Source organism: Rhineura floridana, chromosome 1 (assembly GCF_030035675.1).
Source record: "Rhineura floridana isolate rRhiFlo1 chromosome 1, rRhiFlo1.hap2, whole genome shotgun sequence".
NCBI lineage: Eukaryota > Metazoa > Chordata > Lepidosauria > Squamata > Rhineuridae > Rhineura > Rhineura floridana.
Window position 1 is genome coordinate 34,243,635 of NC_084480.1, and position 25,160 is coordinate 34,268,794.

General features: G+C 43.1%; 1 protein-coding gene across 3 annotated transcripts in view; it reads left to right on the plus strand.

Moving 5' to 3' along the window:
- ITGA2 (integrin subunit alpha 2) overlaps positions 1–25,160 on the plus strand; it is a 121,652-nt gene that overhangs the window by 11,566 nt on the left and 84,926 nt on the right. For all 3 annotated transcript variants that reach the window (XM_061617731.1, XM_061617742.1, XM_061617723.1), the window contains exon 2: positions 22,535–22,658. In XM_061617731.1, coding sequence (XP_061473715.1) covers positions 22,535–22,658 — 124 coding nt within the window. The remainder of the gene's footprint in view (positions 1–22,534; positions 22,659–25,160) is intronic.

Consider the following 25,160-nt stretch of genomic DNA (forward strand, 5'->3'; position numbering starts at 1 on the left):
TCCAGGGAGCTGCATGGCTAGGTGGGAATTTGAACCCTGGCATCCCAGGACCTAGGCTAACACTTTAACCACTATGCCACCCTAGGCAGAGTCCACATGGCTAAGGATGCAGCAATTGGAAGGTTCTTGCACTGGAAGGGGGTGGTCTTGGATAACTTCAAGGGTTCGTTCCAGCTCTTACAACTGTTCCTTGTAAGAGTTTGGTTCATATCTCTACTTAGAGCCAGATGAAATATGATGGGCAGCCATGTTTGATATTCATATGTTGCCTTGGTGGGACCGTATCTTTGATAGCAGAAGATACAGGAAGGAGAGGGAAAGTGAACTCTTCACCATTTCGCCTCCCTGTGCTCTGTTGCTTGCAGGCATGTTTTCCCCTAGTTTGGCTCTGCAGGCTCGGACAAAAGGCACCTGAAGAGATAAAATACTGAGAGGTAGGATAGAAAGGTTAAGGAGAGAAGGATTCAGTGTCCATCACCAATACACATCCTGTATTATATAAATTATGCCTGCTTTGTGTGTGAAAGAGGCAGACACATGAAAGTTGTTGTTATTCACTAATAGGGAAAAAAACCTTGCGGTTTACGTACGTACCTATAGCCCACAGATATTTCTATCACACTTTAAAAAGCAGGGGAATTGGGCAGCTATAGTGAATGCACCAGGGGAGCAGGAGACCTGACTGTCTCACATGAAATCAAAGTCTGGAGTGGGTGTAGCCAAGCCAAGCAGCTGTGAGTCTGACTTTTAGAACACTGACAGTTGGTTCTTACTGAGCATGCCCGATATTGTCATTGAGTTCAATGCAAAATTTATTAAATTAATTAAAATCAACCAGGCATTTTTTTAACTTTTAAACTGCAGAAGATGAAGGTCAGCATATGGGGCAAGGTCAGTAACAGGATTACGGGTGCTCTGTGAACATGGCTGGTTTTTAATGAATTTCAACAGATTATGAGAACTCTGAGAGAAAAAAGTCCAAAAGGGATCTGGCGTTTTTTTCTCTCTCTTTAGACTTTGAACTCTCAATTCTTTCTGACTGTTTTGTTTATCGCCATGAAAATTGACAGGGTTGTTAAGCAAGCGTTTCTGAGTTCAGGACTATATGTTTTGTAAGGTTTTGTTTTGAAATGAGCTTATGGGAAGCAGAATGGGAAGGGGGGTATTTTCAATTTAACATGGCGGAATGTGAAAAATCCACGCTGGCTATAGTATACAGCCACTCTCGTGGCTGTATAATCATCATTATCTAACACAGTTGTGGCTTCCTCCAAAGAGTCCTGGGAACTGTAGATTGTTCAGGGAGCTGAGAGTAGACTCCTATTCCCCTCATAGAGCTATAATTCTCAGAGTTCCTTGGGAAGAGGGGTTGATGGTTACACCACTCTGCGAATCACATTTAATAGCTTCTCCAGGACTGCAGAACCAAAGGTATGCAAGTCTCATTTGGCCCTTAACTTCCACCAAAAAAAAGAGTATTTAGAGTTGGGACTCTAAAATCTTAACTCCAAATATTCCATGATTACAGTTTTTGAAGTTCATGAATAGCAGGTGCATTTCAAAAGGAGGCACTGAAAATCTAAAATATTGACAAATATTTGATTTTTCTAAGCACTTCAGGCCTCACATCAAGGTTGCAGATACTTTGATATGCAAGAAAGCTGAGAATTCCACCAAAGATAATTTTCCACTCTGATAAGTGACATAAATTGTATTATATCAATTTGGACTTCAAAGGCTCCTTAATCACACAAGTTTGAAAACATAACCTTTCATTTAAGATACACACATAATTGAAGAGTCTGGGGGCTTTGGTTGTATACAGTGCTGTGCAAGCAGAAGTCCACTTGTGCAGTGGGAGGGTTTTCCATGCCCTCCTCCCCATTGCATCTCTCAGCACCTCCTGCAAAGCTGCTACTGAGGGTCAAATGTCGGATGGCCAAATCTGTCAATTTCTGTTTCTCTCGGTTTCTCATTTTTCAGACCCTAATTTGAGTTCTTCACATTTCCACATCAGTTTCCTATTATTTTTAAAATAATTCCTCATGAAAATTCATCAGCATTTTAGTGCCATTTTCTCCTAAAATATACATGCTTGTATGCAATTTTGCCTTACACATTTTGCAAAGCAATATTCTTTCTGAATATGATGCATTTTTGTGTGTTACTTTCACTAATACAAGCACTTTTATTCTCTCATCACAGTGGTGTGTGCATTTTGTACACCTTATTCGGCTGGGGAACTGCGTTGCTAAATCCAGAGAAGTGTGAATTTTGAAGGACAGCTGTATTTTGGTTCACATACTGTTTTGGAAATGGCAAATTTGGTAGATTTGCCTTTAAATGCAAAGCGAATGTCATTTCTCCCCTATCCTAGTCAAGGAACCGTAATGAAAGGTCTTGGATCTGGAACTGAGGAACTGCAGAGGGAGGAGAAATCACCTGGAATCAGGTGGAAGTTGCTTTTGGAAAACAACTTGCCACTCATGGAAGCTGTCACTTCCCAATTTGAAGCAATGGCTCCCTCCCACTGCAAGTATTCATGCCACATCCCAGGCCTCTCTTAAGTTCTCTCAGTCCTCAGAAGGTGGGATACATTAGGCTAATTGTTTGTAGTAAGAACTAAAGAAAGAATGGAATAGTGGAAAGATTTCATTGACAGAATGTAAAGGTGTATTTATAATCAAGTTCAGATCCAGAAACTTTAGGATTAATAAATAGCATAAGACTTAATTCTGTACAAATGAATAGGCTATGGATTCTAGGGATGGAAAGATCTGTCAGTTTCAATTCTCTCAGCTTTTCATTTTTCCAGTCTTATATTCAGTTCTCAATATTTCTGCAGCAACTTGTGATTTTTTAAAAAAAAAATCCTCATGAAAATTCTCCAGCAATTTAGTGCAAATTTTTCCTAATAAACACATTTTTAGGCAGTTTTGACTAATGTACACATTATTGCAAGCAATTTCTGTTATATTATACATTTTTGGATTTCATTCATATATTCATTTTTATGCACCCTTTCCCCTAATATATGCATGTTTTGGCAAACTGCACTGAAAAATTCAAATAAGTGCGAGTTTTAAAGGATGGCTGTGTTTTGGGTCTCGTATTGTTTTGGAAAGTGCAAATTTGATCAGTTCGGCTTGAACTAAATGGAAATTCTCACCCATCCCTCATGGATTCTTGCAATAGTTCAGGAGTGGCCAGCATGGAAGGGCATTGCCATGGGCCTAGCCTCCAAACAGCAGCATTGCTGCCACATGTTAGGATAGGGTGGGGCAAGGCGAGGGTGATGCAGTGAAGGCACAGTGGTGGAGCCAATCCCACATCATCCCAACCCTGTTGCCACACTACCCCACTCCCGCACCATCCTAATAGGGTACAGCAATGCTGCAGCCAGGAGGGCAGGACCACAGCACTGCCCTCCCTGCCAGCCACTCCTGCAGTAGTTAAACACAAGTGGGACCTGCAATAACTGATGTATTGTGGAGTGCTCCTGTTCAGGGTTCCAGCTACCCAACCATGCCCTCTTCCAGGATACTCCATTCTATTCCCTCCCTGTTTTCCTTCCTCTCCCAACAGACAGTCAGCATTCTGTGCTTGCTGAGCATGCTCAGTCCACATTGTGGTGTTTTGGTCATTTCCCCCTTTAGATTTTTTCTTAAAAAAAGATTTTTTTGGATTTTTGCAAATGTTGGGGTTATCCCAAGCATGGTGATACCTCTCTCTTATGTAGATGGTGCCACTTTGGCTATGTAAGGATTCACAGAGAGGAAGTTTGCTTTTAGTATATTGGATATGTAAATCCTACCAAAATCATTGATAGGAATATAAGCGGAACTGCCACAGTCCTAGAAAAAAGTCAAAGCTGTAGATCTGAATAGTATTGTGCCATTCTTGAAATTTAAATGGTCATACTGACTTGGCACTCCATAAATGTAAATTCAAAAAAAAGAAAAAGGCCTTATTTGTTCCAAGGCTAAAAATAGGTATGAAGCAACTTATCTTGCTCTTCCTTTTTTGAGTACAGATATTAGAAATGTTTTCCTGCATGCTGCAATTTAATTCAAAAGCACAAATTTAAAGATCTTAGTCTGTCTCTTTAAATAACTGAACAAAATATGCCAACGTTCTGTTTGCCAGATAAAACATCACATTTAATATACCATTGAGCAGTTTTGCAGAGTTATAAATAATCTGTAGCGAGCAATTCACTTCCGAACCACGACTATTATTGATCTATTTACATAGGACTATAACTGTGGAAGCTGCTCTTAAAATACTTGGAAGAAACAAATCACCAGGAATAGATGGCATACCAATAGATTTGCTACAAGTTACTGAGACGAAAAAAAATTGTAAACAAATATGGAAAATAAAACAGTGGCCCACAGACTGAAAGCGTTCTATATATATCCCAATTCCAGAGAAAGGGGAACCAAGGGAATCCAGTAACTATTGAACTATTGCCTTAATATCCCACCTTTGGTGTAAAAGAAAGATAGGAGTGCTATAGATAATAACCTGCACAATTTGGTGGTCATTAATCTGCCATCGATGCTTGGTCCTCCTATTAAAACTAGAACCTTAGACCATGCAAGTAATGCTCAGGATTCTACAACAAAGGCTCTTACCATATAACGAGCGAGAAATACCAGATGTCCAAGCTGGATTTAGAAAGGGAAGAGGTACCAGAGATCATATTGCAAACATATGTTGGATAATGGAATGGACCAAGGAATTTCAGGAGAAAATCACCCTGTGTGTTATAGATTACAGCAAAGCCTTTGATTGTATAGATCACGAAAAACTATGGAATGCTTTAAAAGAAATGGGGATACCACAGCATCTTATTGTCCTGATGCACAACCTGTATTCTGGAGAAGAGGCTACTGTAAGGACAGAATATGGAGAAACCGATTGGTTCTCCATCGGAAAGGATGTAAGACAGAGTGTATTTTATCACCCTATTTGTTCAACCTATAAGCAGAACATATCATATTGAAAGCAGGTTTGGATCAAGATGGAGGTGTGAAAATTGGAGGGAGAAATATCAATAATTTAAGATATGCAGACGATACCATACTACTAGCAGAAACTAGTAATGATCTGAAATGAATACTGTTGAAAGTTAACGAGGAAAGTACAAAAGCAGGTCTATAGCTGAATGTTAAGAAGAGTAAAGTAATGGCAACTTTAAAGTTGACAATGAGGACATTGAACTTGTCAAGCATTATCAATACCTTGGCACAGTCATTAACCAAAATGGAGACAATAGTCAAGAAATCAGAAGAAGGCTAGGGCTGGGGAGGGCAGCTGTAAGAGAACTAGAAAAGGTCCTCAAGTGTAAAGATGTATCACTGAACACTAAAGTTAGTATCATTCAGACCGTGGTATTTCCAATCTCTGTGTATGGATGTGAAAAGTGGACAGTGAAAAAAGCTGATAAGAGCAAAATCAACTCATTTGAAATGTGGTGCTGGAGAAGAGCTTTGCGCATACCATGGACTGCAAAAAAGACAAATAATTGGGTGTTAGAACAAACTAAACCAGAACTATCACTAGAAGCTAAAATGACGAAACTGAGGTTATCATACTTTGGACACATAATGAGAAGACATGATTCATTAGAAAAGATAATAATGCTTGGGAAAACAGAAGGAAATAGAAAAAGAGGAAGACCAAACAAGAGATGGATTGATTCCATAAAAGAAGCCAAAGACCTGAACTTACAAGATCTTAACAGGGTGGTTCCTGGCAGATGCTTTTGGAGGTCACTGATTCATAGGGTCACCATAAGTCGTAGTCGACTTGGAGGCACATAACAACAACAAATGTACAGATGTGAAAGGTGGAAAGTGAAAAAATTGTATAACAGAAGAATCAACTCATTTGAAATGTGGTGTTGGAGGAGAGTTTTGTGGATACCCAGAACTTTAACTAGAAGCTAAAATGATGAAACTGAGGTTATCGTACTTTGGACATATAATGAGAATTTATTTATTTATTTATTTATTGTGCTTTTATACTGCCCTTTAGCAATAAGCTCTCAGGGCGGTGTACAACAATAAAAACAGGTTAAAATACAAGTGAGTATAAATAAAATGCACTATAAAACATATGTGAAAACAAGATTGCAACAAAAAAAATTAAAATTAACATTTGAAATTTAAAATTTAAATTTAAAAAGCCTGGGCAAAGAGGTAGGTCTTTACCTGGTGCCGAAAAGATAACAAAGAAGGCGCCAGGCGTATCTCGTCAGGGAGGTCGTTCCATAATTCGGGGGCCACTACTGAGAAGGCCCTAGTTCTAGTTATTGCTCTCCGGGCCTCGCTATGCGTTGGAACCCGGAGAAGGGCCTTCAACGTCAAGCGCAGCGAGCGGGTAGATACATAGCGGGAGAGGCGTTCCGCCAGGTATTGCGGTCCGATGCCGTTAAGGGCTTTATAGGTAAGAACCAACACTTTGAATCTGGCCTGGAAACATATTGGTAGCCAGTGCAGTTGGGCCAGAATAGGTGTTATATGGTCAAATTTCTTTGTCCCAGTAAGAACTCTGGCCGCAGCATTCTGCACCAGCTGAAGTTTCCGAACCGTCTTCAAAGGTAGCCCTACGTAGAGTGCATTACAGTAATCCAATCTAGAGGTTACCAGAGCATGGATAACTGTGGCGAGGTTCTCCCTGTCCAGGTAGGGTCGTAGTTGGGCCACCAGCCGAAGCTGGTAGAACGCATTCCGTGCCACCGAGGCTACCTGAGCCTCCAGTGACAGGAGTGGATCTAATAAGACCCCCAAACTACGGACCTGCTCCTTTAGGGGGAGTGTAACCCCGTCTAGGGCAGAGAAGACATGATTCACTAGAAAAGACAATAATGCTGAGAAAAACAGAAGGGAGTAGAAAAAGAGGAAGACCAAACAAGAGATGGATTGACTCCGTAAAGGAAGCCACAAGTCCTGAACTTACAAGATCTGAACAGGATGGTTTACAACAGATGCTACTGAAGGTCGCTGATTTATAGGGTGCCGTAAGTTGTAATTGACTTGAAGGCACATAACACACATAACTGCTGTTGCTATGTTTCACTTCATTTGTTTGGGTTCGCTGGATCAGGTCATACACACAATCATGCCAAACTGATTAAGAACGTTGGCAACTCTTCACCTCCAGTTGGCTTTATAAAGATTAGTTTTCATTTATGAATTGCTTCCTATTAAACACCCCAAAGTGACGCTACATAACATAAAAAGCAATACAGATACATACTGGAATAAAAATCTCCATTTAAAACGCTTGTTCAAAATAGAAGGTCTTCAGTAGGCACCAAAACGGTAAGAGAGAAGACGCTTATTTGATATGTAATGGAGGGAGTTCTAAAAGGTAAGTGCCACCACACGAAAGGGCCAATTCCTACATCATACGGAATAGATCTTCTGTTGAGATGGCACAGTGATCAGTTGGATACATAAAGGATGAGGCTAATGTTGGACTAAATGGTTCTTGCACTCATTTTCAGTGAATTATAGGAATGTTCCTTTGAGAAGCGACTGTTGATAAGGGCAATATGTGCTGATAGATGCATTAATGTATAGCGCTTGCTTTCTCATAACCCCATTACTTTAGTATCCCATCACCCCTTTATACTCAGTCACTTACTGCTGAAGATGTGAACTTTTCAAGGGTTTAAAGTGACAGGTGATATGAAAGTTCTTTCTGATAGTTGCTTCATATATACATGCCATAATTTGATGTTGCAGCCATGTGCATATGTGAGCTTAAACTTAGTTCGTAGTAGCTAAGAGACAGCGATAATTGTTCAGTTTTTAAATTCTGAAAGACATACCGTGCTTTTGTAAAGATTCATGCTTTTTTAATGCTTGAAATATATATTTCAAAGGCCTTTATTAAATTAATTGTACAGCCTTCTCTTATACCGCTTCTAAGTTCCTGTCTTATAGTTTCATGTACTTAACTGCATGCTAACAGGAAACTAGTCAATAATTTTACAAATACGTTATAAGCTATGTTCCCAAAGCTTCACTGACATGCTTGTAGCAGCAAAACAAAAAGGCTTAAAAAAAGGTGAAAGTATATTGTTAGGCCCCTACCCATTGACAGTAATGGACAAGGGGTTGAGCTTTAAGAATACTACCAACCCAAGGCTTTAATAAAGAGTGTACATTTTCAGTTCAGACTGTCACACACAGCACAGCCTTGACATGCCTAGGAATGGCATACACAGTTGTCTAGTCCTGGAAGCACTTACCAGTAAACAGTCTCCATTTCCCACAACTAATCTGGACATTTTGTACTTGGAAAAGCTAGCTGCTTCATTGGGTCTGTCTATTTTCATTTTCATTTTATTTTCTTGAGGTCTTTCTTGGCCATTGGGCGTAGCTTGAATTGATCAACATATAAACAGTGGCTGTCATGTGTATATATTGTGCATCTTAATTAGGGTTACCACTTTTAAAGAAATAAACAGTTCTTCTCTGACCAGCTGTTCTTGTGATGCAGTGAGTAAGGAACTGGCACTTAGCCTTCAGGGCTTGCAGTTTGAGCATTGCAATTTATGACAGGAGCTCAGGGGTTATTTTTCAAGAGGTGCACAGTAATCCTTTGCATTAGAAACATCAGTAAAAGTTTTGTAAGTGGTTGTGACTATTGCAAGGAGGAGTATTCGGAAAATGACCAGATATTATGTCTTGGGCTCTCCCTCCCACACAATTCCAGCCCAGCAATTAATGACACAGGAAGTCTTTTTTTGTTGTGGTGGTGGTTTAATGCTATTTCACTCCATAGCAATTTTGCAATAGACCATCTATAGATATCTTTAGTTTTATTACTATATTACTTCCTGTAAGGTTTTTAGAATGATGGGTAATAAAAGTTCCTGCATTGCTGGATTTGCTTCTTCTATCAGTAGTTAAATAGCATGACTATATTATATTCTCAGAGGCCTACTGAAGCAGAGAAAACAACAGCCTGAAGGGCGTGGCTTTTTCACCAGGCCTACTAATTAGGCAGCCTTGGCTGTTTTTGTTCTGATCCTAAACAACATACTGGTGTGCAAAGTGGCTTCTGCTAACATAACCGAGTTTGCCTGCTGTGGAAGATAACTCTTATCTTGCTGTGTTAACTTGCTATTACTCCTTTATGTAATAACTTCTTAATATCTTTTACAAGGTATTAAGGTTTATTTTGCAAGTTTGGGACACCACATTTTAAGGAGGAGATTGACAAACTGGAGCTTGTCCAAAGGAGGGCAGTGGGGATGGTTAGGGTTCTAAAAACCAAACTCTTATGAGGAACAGTTGTAAGAACTGGGTATGTTTAACATGGAGGAGAGCAGATTCAGGGGAGACGTGAGGTGCATCCAAGTGGGGTGCATCTGTCTCCATTGTTACTGACATTCAGAAGGAATTTGAAAACATTCCTGTTTACCCAGGCATTTGATGGCTGAAGGGCACTGTTCCTGGCAACCCAGAGATCACTGGATGAAACAAAAGCATGTTTTAAACTGTGTTTTAGAATGTTTTTAACTGTTTTTGAATGTTTTTCTTTTTCTTGTTTTTTTTTTTTTAATGTTTGCCACCCTGGGCTCCTTTGGGAGGAAGGGTGGGATATAAATTCAATAAGAGAAATAAATGGGAAGATGGAGCAGAATGGTTCGATAATAAATGGGAAGATGGAGCAGAATGTTGCTCCAGAGGGCAGGATTAGAACCAATGGGAGGAAACCCGCTTCGCACCCGGGACTTACCGGGTTGCGGGGCGTGTTTGCGGCCCGGGTGAATCCGGAGCCTCCATGTTTAAAGAGGGCAAGCGCGCCAGACTGGCATGACGCTGTCACGGCGCGCTCCTAGAGGGGGCGGGGCATACAAGCTTATTTAAGCTCGCGCTGTCCGCCCCCTCTCCCTCTTCATAATTTTGGCATAATGCAGCCGAAGCTCTGCTCACGGCTGGAGTTTGATTCCAACGAAAGGAGGAAGTTGAATCTCCATGTGAAGAGAGGAAGAATGACGGCGTGGGACAGACGGAGCTACTGAACAGCGAGGGACAGCCATTTTCTGGCCGCATGGTCGATGCTTGGGCCTGATCAGCCCATTTAAGGTTGCAGCCATGAGGGCAACGACTGTTAATGCTTCTGTGTGGCTGCAGGTGGCCTGGTGGTGAGGTCTGGCCAAGTTAAGCAAGATTACACAAACATCCTCCCCCCTATACAGGGAGGAAGGAGTGGATGTTAAACAAGGATTACAACCACATACATTTAGCCAGTTAAAGGGAGAGAGAGAGAGACGCATCCCTGTGGGTTGCTGATTTCTCCCCCCCCCCCCAATAAAAGGGGAAGGGGGTGAAGGTAATATAAGAGTACCACTTAGATATTGAACATTCATATTAAATATTAAATAATTAATGATAAATAGATATGAACCCAATGCCTCCTAAGAAGGAGAGAGTTGGGCCAAAAGGGGCATGTGCCTAGCCAGCAGGCCTCGTTAAAAGGGCCTAGCAGGCAGGAAGCATCTGGGCTGATAATGGTAAAAGAAACACATTTATAAATAAAGTAAAATACAATAAACATATCAAGCTAACAAACATGCTATATATGTATTTGGCAACCCCTTGCTGCCTAGGCCTTTGGGCATTTAAAACCACACACAAACCCTTAGCCCAGGGCAGATTGTGGGAGAAAAGGTGGTTTAGTGTAGTGGTTAGGGTGTTGGACTGTGACCCAGGAGACCAGGGTTCGAGTCTCCCCAACTGCTGTGAGGCGCATTGGGTGACCTTGGGCCAGTTACTGCAGGCTCAGAGCAAATTATGGGAGGAGGCTGTGTTATAACAAGATTCTTTACACTTTACACTTTTTACAACAAGCCAGTAAGACAGCTGCATAGGCTTTTCGAGCCTGCCAACACAGGCCCTATTTCCCCCTTTGATTGCCAAGGCTGGGTGTGAGTTCAGCCTAGTTAGGGGGCGCCACACAGTGAGGGATGTTGGTGAGGCCCTGGCAGCCTCTATTGGCAATTGTGCAGGGCTCTTTGATTAGGCTTACAGTTTTTTCCTAGACCCGGGCCTATATTAGGTTGCAGGTACTTTATTCTATTAATTTATTACATGGTGGCTGTTGGGGGATACGGAGCTCTTGGCTAAGCTTCCGACTTCTTGCTAGGCCCAGGAATATATTAGGTTGAGGTAATTAATTCTGTTATCATTACGTTATATTGTGGCCTTGGTGGGGCCGGGTGAGCCTTCTGGGACTTTGTGCTTGTCCTGTTTAGATACTAGTGGTGTGCACAGATGACAAGGTTTTGCTAGAAAATGTCTAAATCTATATAACTTAGTTGACAGTGATCCTTTTTCAAGTGTCAGTGCCACGCTAATTGTTACCTCTGAGACAGAAGTTGCATTTATTTGAATTTAGTCTCGTATCAAAAACAAAGCATATGGCATTTGTTGTATTAAAGAAGGACATGCAAACTTCTGCATGGAATTGAAGGTCTAGCAGATTATAATGTGGCTTGATGGGAGGATAGGAATAACAAGGAAAGCCAGACTGCTTATAAGGCTCTTATCCTAATTCCAGGATCTTAGACTTTACTAAAGCAGGGGCTGCCTTGACAGGATTTTAGGTTCCTGTTGACATAGAGGCTGCCTTTTAAGTTCCAGGCAGACTCTTTACCCTTTCCTGATGATTTTGTAACAACAACAACAACAACCAAAAACAACAACAACAACCTTCTTTGTTAGGATTTCTGATATCATTTACCTGCAGTCATATATAGCATGCAACTTTTATATTGGCATTTCTATTTTGATATCAGTTACTTGAAATCAATGTAGCATGCACATTTTGCATTTGAACATTTATTATTATGGTTGTTCGGAAACCCACTAGGAGAAAGCTGCAGTGGGTCCAAATATTGGTGACAGCAGCATATCCTCAGTCTCTGTGCTTTAGGGGAACTGGATTAGCTGCCATGGAATAGTAGTTGGTAAAGTGTACTTACTCATAAATGATTTACTTCCTTTCTTTGCAGAAGGATATGCACAGCAGTGAGATATTAGGCCGGACGCCTTTAAAGGGGTAAGAGGAAGCCCCTAGCTTAAGCTGCTCAGGGACATGTGTCCCTCCCCAGTTAGACTTGAGGTACTATGAACTTCGCTTACTGGCTACCCGGTTTAAAGGGTTTGTCTGTGTTATGGTGTTTTTCTTTTGGTTTCCTGATCCCAGATTCCAACTACCGGCTGGCCTTCAGGGCATACAGTCTTAAATCTGTCGTAGTTATGGCCCTAGGATGCAGAGGGCATATTACACCTGATTCACCACCAGTCCTGTTTAAGGGGTCAGGCAGTGATGGGTTTATACTGGGTAGTCTGGGATAGTGCGCTGCACTTCATTCAACATGGTGCACGCCTATGATAGAGATGCCTTATGCATTTTTATGCGGCAGAGCATTATCTATGGACTGCTATATTTCTCACATGGACTGCTTCAGCTCCTTCTGGGAGGGGCAGTCATGGCCTCCAACTCCCAGCTGGCCTTCATGGCCTACAATCTTCAATCTGTTTTAGTTATGGCGGTAATTGCCAGGGACAGAGTGTAAAGATGTACAGTTGGGCAGAGTTCTTGGCCCCTTCCTGGCCACCCCAGTCGGGTAGGGCCTTAAAAGGCCGTGGGCAAATTACGCCTGATTCACAACCAGTCTTATTTAAGGGGTCAGGCAGTAACGGGTTCATACCTGATAGTCTAGGAACGGTGCTCTATGCTTCATTTAACATGGTGCGCACAGTTGGCAGAGCATTGCCTATGGACTGCTATATTTCTCGCATGGAGTGCTTCAGATCCTTCTGGTAGGGGGCAGTCAGGAGACAAGTGGACTCAGAAACAGTGGGGCACTATCTGTATGATGGGCTGTTCATCGGTAGAGCAGATTTTGGGTTGCATGTTAGCACCTGAGGTCACAGCTTATAGTATGGATATGTAACTGGGGGGTTCCCTTGAAAACTGGGAATATGGAGGATCCTGTCCCAGTGTTCACCTTTCTGGGTATCAAGATTGGCTCTTTGCCAGTGCTCTGTCACGGAACCAGATTGAGAGATTTCGCCACCTGGCGCCGTGGGCCAAGGCTCAGCCGGACGTGGTCCCGCCAGATCTGTGGGAGATTGGCAACTTGAGTTGGAGAAAGCGATAAGCCTGTCCATTGCGCCCAGTACTATGGCCAGCTACCAGAGAGCAGGTAGGGAGCTATTGGCTTTCAGGGTAGAAAGGGGTTATGTACAGCAGTGGCCCATCCCAGTGGAACACCTCATTGAGTTTTGCGTGGAAGGCAGGAGGAAGGGCCTTGCCGTTAAGACTATTCGAGGTAAGCTCTCTGGCCTATCCTTTTTGGCCAAGTCCCGAGGTTTGCGGGACTTTTCTGATGACTTCCGACTTCGTAAGATGTTGGAAGGCTGGGCAAGGGAACACCCCGCCATTCCTGATCCTCGCTCCCCTATTCACCCAGAACTTTTGCTAGGGCTCTTGGCCCAATTTGAACATTTATGTTCATCGTCTTTTGAGGCCCTGCTTTTTCATGCGACCGCACTTACACTGTTCTTTGGGGCTTTTCGGATCAGTGAGGTGCTGGCGGGGTCCAGGACTGACCTATCCTCACGTGCCCTCTTGCTGTCTGACTTTAGTTGGAGGGAGGGACAGGCTACCCTCCAGCTGCGCTGGTCAAAGACTGATCAGCGCAAGAGGGAACGTATGGTGGTTCTTTCCCCCTCACAGAGGCACGAAATTTGCCCTGTAACAGCATTGGCTAAGTTTTTAACAGTCCGTGGACAACAGCCAGGATACTTATTTATACATCAGGATGGCCTCCCCCTTTCCAGATTTCAGTTTTGGGCAGTTACTAGGTTAGCCCTTGGGCATATGGGACTCGATCCCAACACATTTGGGACACATTCTTCTGGATTGGTGCAGCATCTACGGCTGCCTGCTTGGGTTTTTCCCAAGGCCAGTTACAGTCCCTGGGCAGATGGCGTTCCACAGCCTATAGGTCTTATATTCAGCCTTTTTGAGGGGTTCCAAAAACCAGTTTGTGACTTGTTTCTGTCACTGTTATGAGCTTCCATTGTTTGTTTTGACAGGCTGCTGGAAGGGAGACGAAAGAGTGCGTATCCTCCTCTGCGGCCATAGTATGGTCTTTTGGGCAGGCCGCAGGGCGGCGAAGTCGCGTTTGGGCACACAGCTTGGGCTTAGCCGGTGGGCTACTGTGCAATGGTTGGGCCGCCGTGGTATGCGCTGGGACAGGCTCCTTCCAGTGCTCTTCCAGACGTCAGTAGTGCGGAATGCACCACAGTTTTTGGTCATTCACCTGGGAGGGAATGACCTTGGCATGTTGAAGGGCAGAGCCCTTATTGAGCAGGCGACTGCTGACTTCCGGGCCATTATGCAGCGTTGGCCGGGGGTACACTTGATTTGGTCCGATATTTTACCCCGTAGACACTGGAATTGTATGGGTGACCCTAGGGGGATAAATAGGACCCGCAAAAAAGTAAATAGGCAGCTCCGTCTTGCTCTATTGGACTCTGGTGGTTTTGTCATTCACCATCCAGAGATAAGGCGCAGTAAGGTTGAGCTATATCGGTCAGATGGCGTCCATATGACCGATGTAGGTAATAATATCCTTTTAGAGGACCTGCAGAGGGGCTTGAAGGACATCTTGTTTGAATGTGGGGTAAAGGGTGACTAAACAGAGGTTTGTCCCCTTTCTGTGGCGAGGAAGTGCGGGAAAGGTTGAAGGTGAAGGGCAGCTAGGTGACACCTTTAGGCACCTTTGGAGGTGATAGGCGGTTCCGGAGGCCTGCAGCTCCGGGTTTTACGGCCCGAGGGCAGGATACGGGTCGCCTTTGGGGCCAACAAGTCTCATCCACCCGGAGTTTCAGGGCACCGGGGGGCGGTGATGCAGGTTGGCCTCCCTACGCACAATTGGAGTGTGGTCAGGGCAAGGGGTTGACAGATTGCACCCCTTTGCCCGACAGGGGTTTGGGTTGCCCGAATAGCTGCAAGCAGGCTTTGCCTGACTCACCAGTTGAATCCCGCACTTATGTTCCCCTTTGCAGGTTCATTATCATAATATGAATTTGGTTTAATAAAGTGGCCCGTTGTTTAACCCATCATATTGTGTCTGCGTCTTATTTCACCCCTGGGTCGCAAACTGCAAGGAAGTAGATTTCAGGTAAACATTAGGACAGCCTTATTAACAAGAAGAGTAGTTTGACTGCCTTGGAGGTCGCACTCTCCTTTGCTGGGGATACTTAAGCAATGCCTGGACGACTGTCTCTCAGGGATGCTGTACTTCCACCCAGCATTTTAGATTCAGTACTGAGCTTGGCTTTGAACTAGATGGCCGCCTCCAAGATTTCTTCCAACTAAAATTTTATGATTCTGTACATGCAAAAGCATCCTGTCAGGTAGAATGCTGGCATTTTCATTTTACACATGAGGAACTAAAGCCAAGGTCTTTACCAAGGCCACCCACTGAATATGAGTCTATGGGTTGCTATCAGGAGTACTTTGGCTATTTATTCAGAAGCATATCTAACTGAATGAGTCTCACATGTTTATAGCATGGATAGGAAAGGTAGATTCATATGGATGAAACAAATCATAAGTTCATTCTTGGATACATATTTATTATTTATCTATTATTGTTTATTTATTTGTTACATTTATACCCCGCCTTTCTTTCACCATGGAACCCAAGGCAGCATACATGTGGTTCCCAGGAGGTCTCTGATCCAGGCACTGACCAGACCCAGACCTGGTTAGCTTCAGCAAAGTGGTGGCCTCGTGTCTTCAGACCATAGCCTGTTTGTTTAGTGAATACAGGCTGCATGCCTGTAGTTGGAGATGTGTGGCCATTCCAGTTGAACATTGGAATCATAATTGGATTTGTTGGGGGAGTTGCAATGGCAGTCAGGAATATACTATGTTTCCTCACTTCAGGATGAATTTGGTATTATAGTAACAATGTGTGTGTAAAAGCAGAACGGGTGAGAACAAAGCTCTGTTGTAGGAGCCATAACTATGTTGTAAAGTAGGATGGTCATTTAGATCTGTTATATACATGGGCAATACCAGGGATCGATTAGATTGCTTTTGTGGTTCACTTAAATCATGCTTTCATAACACAAATCACTACCTTAAGGCCTAGAATCGTACTTCTTTAGCTTACTTCAAATCATAGAATCATAGAATAGTAGAGTTGGAAGGGGCCTATAAGGTCATCAAGTCCAACCCCTGCGCAATGCAGGAATCCAAATCAAAGCATTCCTGACAGATGGCTGTCCAGCTGCTTCTTGAATGCCTCCATTGTCTAGAGCCCACTACCTGTCTAGATAATTGATTCCATTGTCATATGGCTCTAACAGTTTGGAAGTTTTTCCTGATGTCCAGTCGAAATCTGGCTTCCTGCAATTTGAGCCCATTATTCCGTGTCCTGCACTCTGGGACGATCAAGAAGAGATCCCGGCCCTCCTCTATGTGACAACCTTTCATGTACTTGAAGAGTGCTATCATATCTCCCCTCAGTCTTCTCTTCTCCAGGCTAAACATGCCCAGTTCTTTCAGTCTCTCCTCATAGGGTTTGTTTCCAGTCCCCTGATCATCCTTGTTGCCCTCCTCTGAACCTGTTCCAGTTTGCCTGCATCCTTCTTGAAGTGCGGAAACCAGAACTGGATGCAGTATTCAAGATGAGGCCTAACCAGTGCTGAATAGAGGGGAACTAATACTTCACGTGATTTGGAAACTATACTTCTGTTAATGCATTTGCCTTTTTTGCAGCCACATCACACTGTTGGCTCATTCAGCTTGTGATCAACGACAATTCCAAGATCCTTCTCACATGTCGTATTGCTGAGCCAAGTATCCCCCATCTTATAACTGTGCATTTGGTTTCTTTTTCCTAAGTGTAGAACTTTGCATTTATCCCTGTTGAATTTCATTCTGTTGTTTTCAGCCCAATACTCCAGTCTATCAAGGTCCCTTTGAATGTTGTTTCTGTCTTCCACGGTATTAGCTATGCCCCCCAATTTTGTATCATCTGCAGATTTCATAAGCATGCTCTGTACCTCCTCATCCGAGTCATTAATAAAAATGTTGAAGAGCAGTGGGCCCAGGACCGAGCCCTGTGGTACCCCACTTGTTACTTCTGCCCAGTTTGAGAAGGAACCATTGATAAGCACTCTTTGAGTACGATTCTGGAGCCAACTGTGGATCCACCTGATAGTTGTTCCATCCAGCCCATATTTGGCTAGCTTGCTAATCAGAATATCATGGGGCACTTTGTCAGAAGCTTTGCTGAAGTTGAGGTATATTATGTCCACAGCATTCCCACAGTTTACAAGGGAGATTGCCCAGTCAAAAAATGAGATAAGATTAGTTTGGCAAGATTTGTTCTTCATAAATCCATGTTGGCTCCTAGTAATCACTGCATTGTTTTCAAGGTGCTTACAGATTGACTGCTTTATAATCTGCTCCAGAGTTTTTCCAGGGATTGATGTTAGTCTGGTTGGTCTGTAGTTCCTCGGTTTCTCCTTTTGCCTTTTTTGAAGATAGGGACAACATTAGCTCTCCTCCAGTCATCTGGCACTTCACCAGTCCTCCATGATTTCGCAAAGATAATAGACAGCGATTCTGAGAGTTCTTCAGCCAGTTTCTTCCATACTCAAGGATGCAGTTTATTGGGCCCTGGAGATTTGAACTTGTTCAAAGTGATTAGGTATTCCTTGACCATTTGTCTATCAATCTCAAGCTCCAATCCTTCTACTTCATGTTTCCCGGGAGGGTCACAGATCCTTTTTTGGGAGAAGACTGAGCCAAAGTAGGAATTGAGCACTTCTGCCTTTTCTTTGTCATCTGTTATCATTTTGCCATCCTCATTGAGTAGCTGTGCCACCGTTTCTTTTTTCTGTCTTTTACTATGGACATACCTGAAGAAAGCTTTTTTGTTGCTTTTAGCATCCCTCGCTAACCTCAGCTCATTCTCAGCTTTAGCCTTCCTGACACCATCCCTGCAATTCCGTGACACCTGCCTATACTCTTCCTTTGTGGCCTGGCCTTCTTTCCACTTCCTGTATGTGTCCTTTTTTGTTTTCAGCTCCTCTCTAAGCTTTTTGTGAAGCCACATTGGCTTCTTCTGTTGTTTCCTCCCCTTTATCCTTGTTGGAATTGCTTGCCATTGCGCTTTTAGAATTTCGTTTTTTAGAAACTCCCACCCATCTTGGACTCCTTTTCTCATTAAGGTGGCTTGCCATGGAACCGTGCTTACAATTGTTCTGAGTTTATTAAAATCAGCTTTCCTGAAGTCCAGGGTGCACGAATGGCTACTCTCAGCTTTTGCTTCTGTTAAAATCAAGAATTCAAGTATGGTGTGGTCACTTTCCCCCAGAGTTCCTGTAACTGCCACTTCATCCACCAAATCATCTCTGTTGGTTAGAATCAAGTCCAGGGTAGCCGATCCTCTGGTTGCTTCCTCCATTTTCTGCAGGAGAAAGTTATCTCCAACACAAGTCAGAAATTTCTTGGAGGGGCCATGTTTGGCAGAATTTGTCTCCCAACAGATATCTGGATAATTTAAATCCCCCATTACTACTACATCATGCCTCCTCGAAACATTGGCAATTTGCTTTTCAAAAGTTGCATTCCCGTCTTCTCCTTGATTGGGTGGTCGGTAATAGACTCCAAGCACCACATTCCTTTCATTACTTGCCCTATTAAGTTTAATCCAGATGTTCTCGGTGGAACTACCAAGCTCATCTTCCGGTATTTCTGTGCAGAGATGTATATGTTTAACATATAGCATGACTCCACCTCCCTTTTATTCCTTCTGTTCATTTTGAACAAGTTACATCCTTCAATTGCTGTATTCCAGTCATGGGAGTCATCCCACCAAGTTTCAGTTATACCTATCAAGTCATAATTGCCCTCCTGTATTAAGAGTTCAAGTTCATCCTGCTTGTTTCCCATGCGCTGCGCATTAGTATACAGGCATTGAAGACCATGTGATTTATGGCTTGTCTTCCTTGCTACATTTTTCTGAGGACTGTCACTGGTCCCTATTACAGCCGATCTCTCTGTTCCCGTTACTGTGCACAAGCCTTCATCAGTCGTTACCACCAAGTTTACGTCTCCCCCCCCCCTTAGGATTCAGTTTAAAGCCCTCCTGATGAACTTCTCCATGCTGTGGCCAAACACATTCTTCCCAGTTCTTGTGAGATGCAACCCATCACTTGCCAGCAATCCGTCTTCCAGGAAGCATAGCCCATAGTCCCAGAATCCAAATCTCTCACGTCAGCACCACCTTCGTAGCCGTTCATTCACATGGAGTAGTTTTCTTTCCCTTTCTACTCCTCTTCTAAGTACTGGAAGGATGGATGAAAAAACTATCTGGGCCCCAAAGTCCTTGAGTTTCCTTCCCAGAGTTTCAAAGTCTGATGTGATTTCTTCATAGCTCCTTTTGGCAGTATCATTTGTTCCTACATGGATGAGGAGAAAGGGATACCTGTCGGTGGGCTTGATGAGTGATGGCAACCCTTCCATCACATCTCTAATCCGTCCTCCTGGTAGACAGCATACCTGGCGAGTCCACGGATCTTCTCTGCATACTTGGGTTTTGATCCCATGCAGTAGGGAGTCTCCCACTACTAGTACTCTTCTCTTCTTCTTCTTGTGGAGCGAGGTTTCATTGGCCCTGCTTGACTGAGCTTCAGCCTCTCGCTCATTGTCGCACGGGGTCTCCTGTAATTCTTCCATCACAGGCTATCCTCCAGTCTCATCCTCGAGTGGTTAAAAGCGGTTCCATAGTTCCACTGGTGAAGTGTGTCTTCTAGCTTTTCTGCTCCTAACTGTCACCCTTTCCCACAGAGTTTCCTCCACTTCGTTGTTCCTCTCCAAAGCAGTCTCCTCTTCTGCTACCACATGCTGTTGCTCTTCCACCTCCACTTCTCTTTTTTGCTGTCGTTCCAGCGTTCTGTCTAAGAACTCTTCGTCTTCTCTTATAGTTCTCAATGTGGCCACACGCCGTTCCAGGCCTCTCACTTTTTCTTCCAACAGTGCCATGATCTTGCACTTGTTGCACATGTACGCCATGTTGTTCTCAGGCAAGAAAACAAACATGGCACACACCTTGCAGGTCACAACCACTGGAGTATCCTTCCCGTTCATACTCTCTTCTATCTTTTGTTTCTTTCTAACTACTTATTTTGGAGTGGTCTGTACTTTGCCCTGTCCTACTGCAGGGTAAACTTGAGAGTCCCACTGGAGAATTAGTAGTGTTTTTTTTAGGGACCTCCTCCTTGACCTCCTTTGTCAAACTCCTGTTTGCTCTCCCTGTTTGCTTGCTCTGTTCGCTCGCTCTCTGAAGCTGGCTTGCTTATATGTCCTCATCTGTAGACCAAATGTTCCATTATACGCTTTTAAGATAGAAAATACACCTTTTCAGACCAGGAAATTGAACCAGTACTGTTCAAGGCATAGAATAAGAATGTGTATTTCAGTACTCAAGCTCAACTGAGAAACACATGATGAGATAATAAAGGATAATGTGTCTTCAGCATGTGCAGACTTGCTGTAGATTTCTCACTCATCTGAAATTAGAAAAAAGAGCTAAGACAGAGAGAGCTACTTGCCCTCTTACCAACTTTTAAATTTTGGAAACTCTCAATTTAAAAATTAATGTTTTGGAAGCACTGTTTTCTGTACTTTTAGCTTTGTACTTAAAGTGTTCAATTTAAAGTGCAGGAAACTCATATCGATAGCATTAGGAAGTTTCTCAAGGATCCTCTGGTTGACTCACTGTGCTAGCAAGATAACAGTGGTTTTAACACCTCTTGAAAGGTGTAAAACAATTCTCTGAAAATGATAGTAACTTAGTATTGCTCTAGTTTCATTTGTTTGAATCAGGTAATGAGATAGCTGACAAGAAACTCTTTAATATGATGAGATGAATTACTGAAAAACAGCTTCAATAGGTATGCAATGGTAGTAGCTTTTATTGAATAGTTTACAGCAGGGGTAGCCAATGTGGTGCCCCCAGATGTTTTGTACTATAATTCCCATCAGCCCCAGCTTGCATGACCTATGGTAGAGGATGATGGGAGTTGTAGTCAAAAACACCTGGAGAGCACCATGTTGGGTACCCCTGGTTGAGGGTAACTTAATAGTGCTGTGTGTATCTCATACAGTACTTAAATAAATCAAGTCATTGTTTAAAGGATTTCTAACCAAGCTTTCAGCACACTCTGCCTTCACAAAGCAGTTTACAACACACACACATAAAAAATACAATAATTACAACATATATATTATTAGCTGCTGCTTGATGTTAAATATTTTGCACAGCGCTTTATCCAACTGTAGACTGTCAATAACAAAACTGTCAATAACAAAAACATATCCAGAGTTTTTAAAACCGGCCATGATGAAACCATAATATTTCCACTGAAGAGGGAATTCCAAATGTGTGGGGTCAACAGATAGAAGGTCCTTCCCTTGATGCTTCTCAGCTCGGACTGATGTGCCAGAGGGCAGGACCTCACACACTGATCTTCATATTTGGGTATGGTGTAACTCAAAATTTACATCTAAGAAAAACTGGATTCTGTGACCAGTATTTCTTATGGTGATCAAGAAAATGTGTTTGCTTGTTTTACTCAATTTATCCTGCCTTTGCTGGTTAGGGGAAGCAAAGGAGATGTTCAACACACACTGAAGCCATGTTCCTTGTCCACAGGAAATTATGCTGTATAACCTGCTATATAGCTTTTGTGTAGGGGAGGGACTATAGTTCAGAAGCAGAACCCATGTCTAGAATGTAGAAATTTCAGTACACAGCACCTGGGGGACTATGCCTCAGTGATAGAACATCTGCTTTGCATGCAGAAGGTACCAGGTTCCGTCCCTGGTACCTCCAGATGGGGCTTGCCTGAAACCCTGGAGAACTACTGCCAGTCAGTGTAAACAATACTGAGCTAGACAGACCAAAGGCCTGGCTCTACAAGGCAGCTTACTATGATACCTGTGATCCATCTCCTCCCCCAAAAGAATCAGGTAGCAGTAGATTGAAAGGCCTACACCTGAGACCCTGGAGAATCACAACCAGACAGTACTAGGCTAGCCTCACCCAATATATGGCATCTTCCTGTGTTCCCTGTGTTACTGTTGAACCCAACCTCTTTCTGTCAGCTCCATCTTAAGGGCTAGGTTCAGCTGAGAATGCTGAATTCTGCCCCAATGCCATCTTTGGGAATGTGTTGTGGTGCTCATGTCCTGCTTGCAGACTAGATAAGCCTTTGGTCTGATCCAGCTGGGCTCTTATGTTCTTATGCTGTGCCTGTCCAGTGCAGCTGTGGAAATGCGATGCACACCCAGACATAGTGACATATAAATAATATACTAAGTAGGGCTGGGATGAAAAACAGGAATATGTTCACTTGTTTTCTTCATTGATTTTTATGGTCATATATATTACTCTTCCTTTCCATAGGCATCTTTGAAAACTGCTGTGAAGCATACAATGTTGGACTCCAAGGAGCAAGAGTATTTTCTGGCCCCTCGAGTGAACAATTTGGATATTCAGTCCAACAGCTTTTAAACCCAGAAGGCAAATGGTAAGCATTTCCTGGTCTTCATTCATAGTGTAGGGAGACAAGCCAAATGCAGCTATATTAGAAACACAGGAAGCTGTAGTACGCTGAGTCAGACCATTGGTCAGTCTAGCTCACTATAGTCTACGCTGACTGGCAGCAGATCTACAGGATTTCAGACAGGAGTTTGGGGATTGAGCCTGGGACCTTCACCATGGAAAGCAGATGCTCTACCATTAAGTTATGGCCCTTTCCCAAACTGTATTATAGCTATGCAGTTTTCTTTAAATGTCCTTTATTTCAAGCCTGTTGTATTAACTTTTACAGTAGTGTGCACTGCCAGGAGAATTTCAAAGTACTCTGCTTCTAATTTAGATTTCTGTCTCACCTTTATGCCAAATAGTCAGGGTAGTTTACAATAATAACTAAAAATACCAAGAAAAAAACTGAACTCAGGGCGTGGAGATTTCAAATAAGTTTTTCATAGATGTAATGCTAAATACCCCTTCACCCTGATTAGGAACCACCTGCAGGATCACATGCTTCCTTTCCCCTTCCTCTCTTCTCTTGTTCATAAATCCCTCCTTGCCTTTCTTGTTAATCCCAAACCTTGAAGAGTCCTAAAGCTGCATATGAAAACAGGGTGGTTCAGAGGAGATGGATGCAGGAAATGCGTGAACGTGTGTCCTCTTCCCAGTCCCTTCACCATGGTTAAGAGATGGCTAATGTTACATCTTCATAGCTCCTTCAGCCTTACTTGCTTCTTGGCAGAGCACTAAGGTGAAAGGCAACATCTTCTTTCTGGATAGGTTCCTAATAAGGAGGCTGAGGGCTAGGTAGATGTAGAATAAATATGCGCACAGAACAGTTTGAAAGATGCTGCAATATGGGCTCCAGTTCAAGTTCTAGTTCTGCAGAATCTCAGGTCCACTTTTTGGGAGGCTCTTTTATACAGTTGTGATGATAAATCTATATGATTTATTATTATCATCATCATCATTTATGAATCACTCCCTATCAAACATTTCAAAGCGATTTCACAATCCAACAAAAGCATATGTAAAAACAGTTACATTTCAAATCCAATCCAGATACTGACTGGGATAAAAATCTCCACTTAGGAGGTTGTTAAAAGAGGAAAGTAGTCAATACCGAAAAACAATAGAGATGGTGCCTGTCTGATATATAATGGGAGGGCGTTCCAAAGGATAGGTGTTACCACACTAAAGGTTCAATTCCAACACTGCAGAATGGACCTCCTGATAAGATGGAATCTGCGGGATGCCTTCTTCTGCAGAGCGCTGTGATTGATTGGGTATATGAGGCGTTCTTTTAGGTCGCAAGCTGTATAACACTTTGTACACCAGTAACAGCACCTTGAGCTTAGCCCAGTATTGGCAGCCAATGTAATTATTTCAGCAATGGCATAATATAATGGCAGAAGTCTGCCCCGGTGACCAATTGAGCTGCTGCATTTTGCACTAGCTACAACTTTCGGTTCAACCTCAAGGGCAGCCCCACTTAGGGTGTCTTGCAGCAATCCAGTCTGAAGGTTACCAACACATGGCCAACAGTTGTCAAGCCATCCTGGTCCAGAAGCAGCTATAGGTGTCTTACAAGCCAAAGCTCATAAAAGGCACTTCTAGCCTCTGGGGTCACTTTAGCCTTTAGTGGCACAAGAGCACCCCTAGACTGCAAACCTCCTTCAGGGGACATATGAACCCATCCAAAGCAGGCAGTTGACCCAACTATGCAGACTATGGAACTGCCCACCCACAGCACATCCACTTTGCCACGATTCAGACTCAATTATTGGCCCTCACCCAGCCCATAACTGAACACAGGAACCAGTCCAGGACTTCCATGGCCTCTTCCGATTCAGATATTACAGAGAAATAAAGTTGGATATCATAGGTGTACTGAGGACACCTTGCCCCAAATCTCCTAATGTCGGCCCCCAGTGGCTTGATGCAGATGTTAAATAATATAATATTGGGAACAGGGTAGTATGGTGTGTCACCCTGCAGCAAAACTGCCAAGTGGCTGAGCAATAATAATCCAGTGATGTTTCCTGAAACTGACCCCAGAGATAGGACCAGAACCACTGTAAAACAGTGCCCCCAATGCCCATCTTACAGAGCTGGTTCAGGAGGATACCATGGTCGATGGTATCAAAAGCCACTGAGAGATCACGTAAGAATAACAGGGCTGTACTCCCCCATCCTTCTCGCAAAAAAGGTTATCTATCAGGGCAGCCAAAATTGAGTTTGACTAACAATGAGGCCTGGATTGAAATGGGTCAAGATAACTAGTTTTATGTAAGGGTACTTGCAACTGTTGCACCACAACCTGTCTCCTTCACCTTTTCCTCAAATGGGGTATTTGTGGCGAGCTGGTAGTTGTCACAAACTGATAGGTCCAGGGTGGGCTTTTTCAGGAGTGGTCAAATCATCAGCTCTTTCAATATATGGAACTTCCAAAGTCCCTAAATTACAACAAAAATTAAAATCACAATGCAGAGTACTT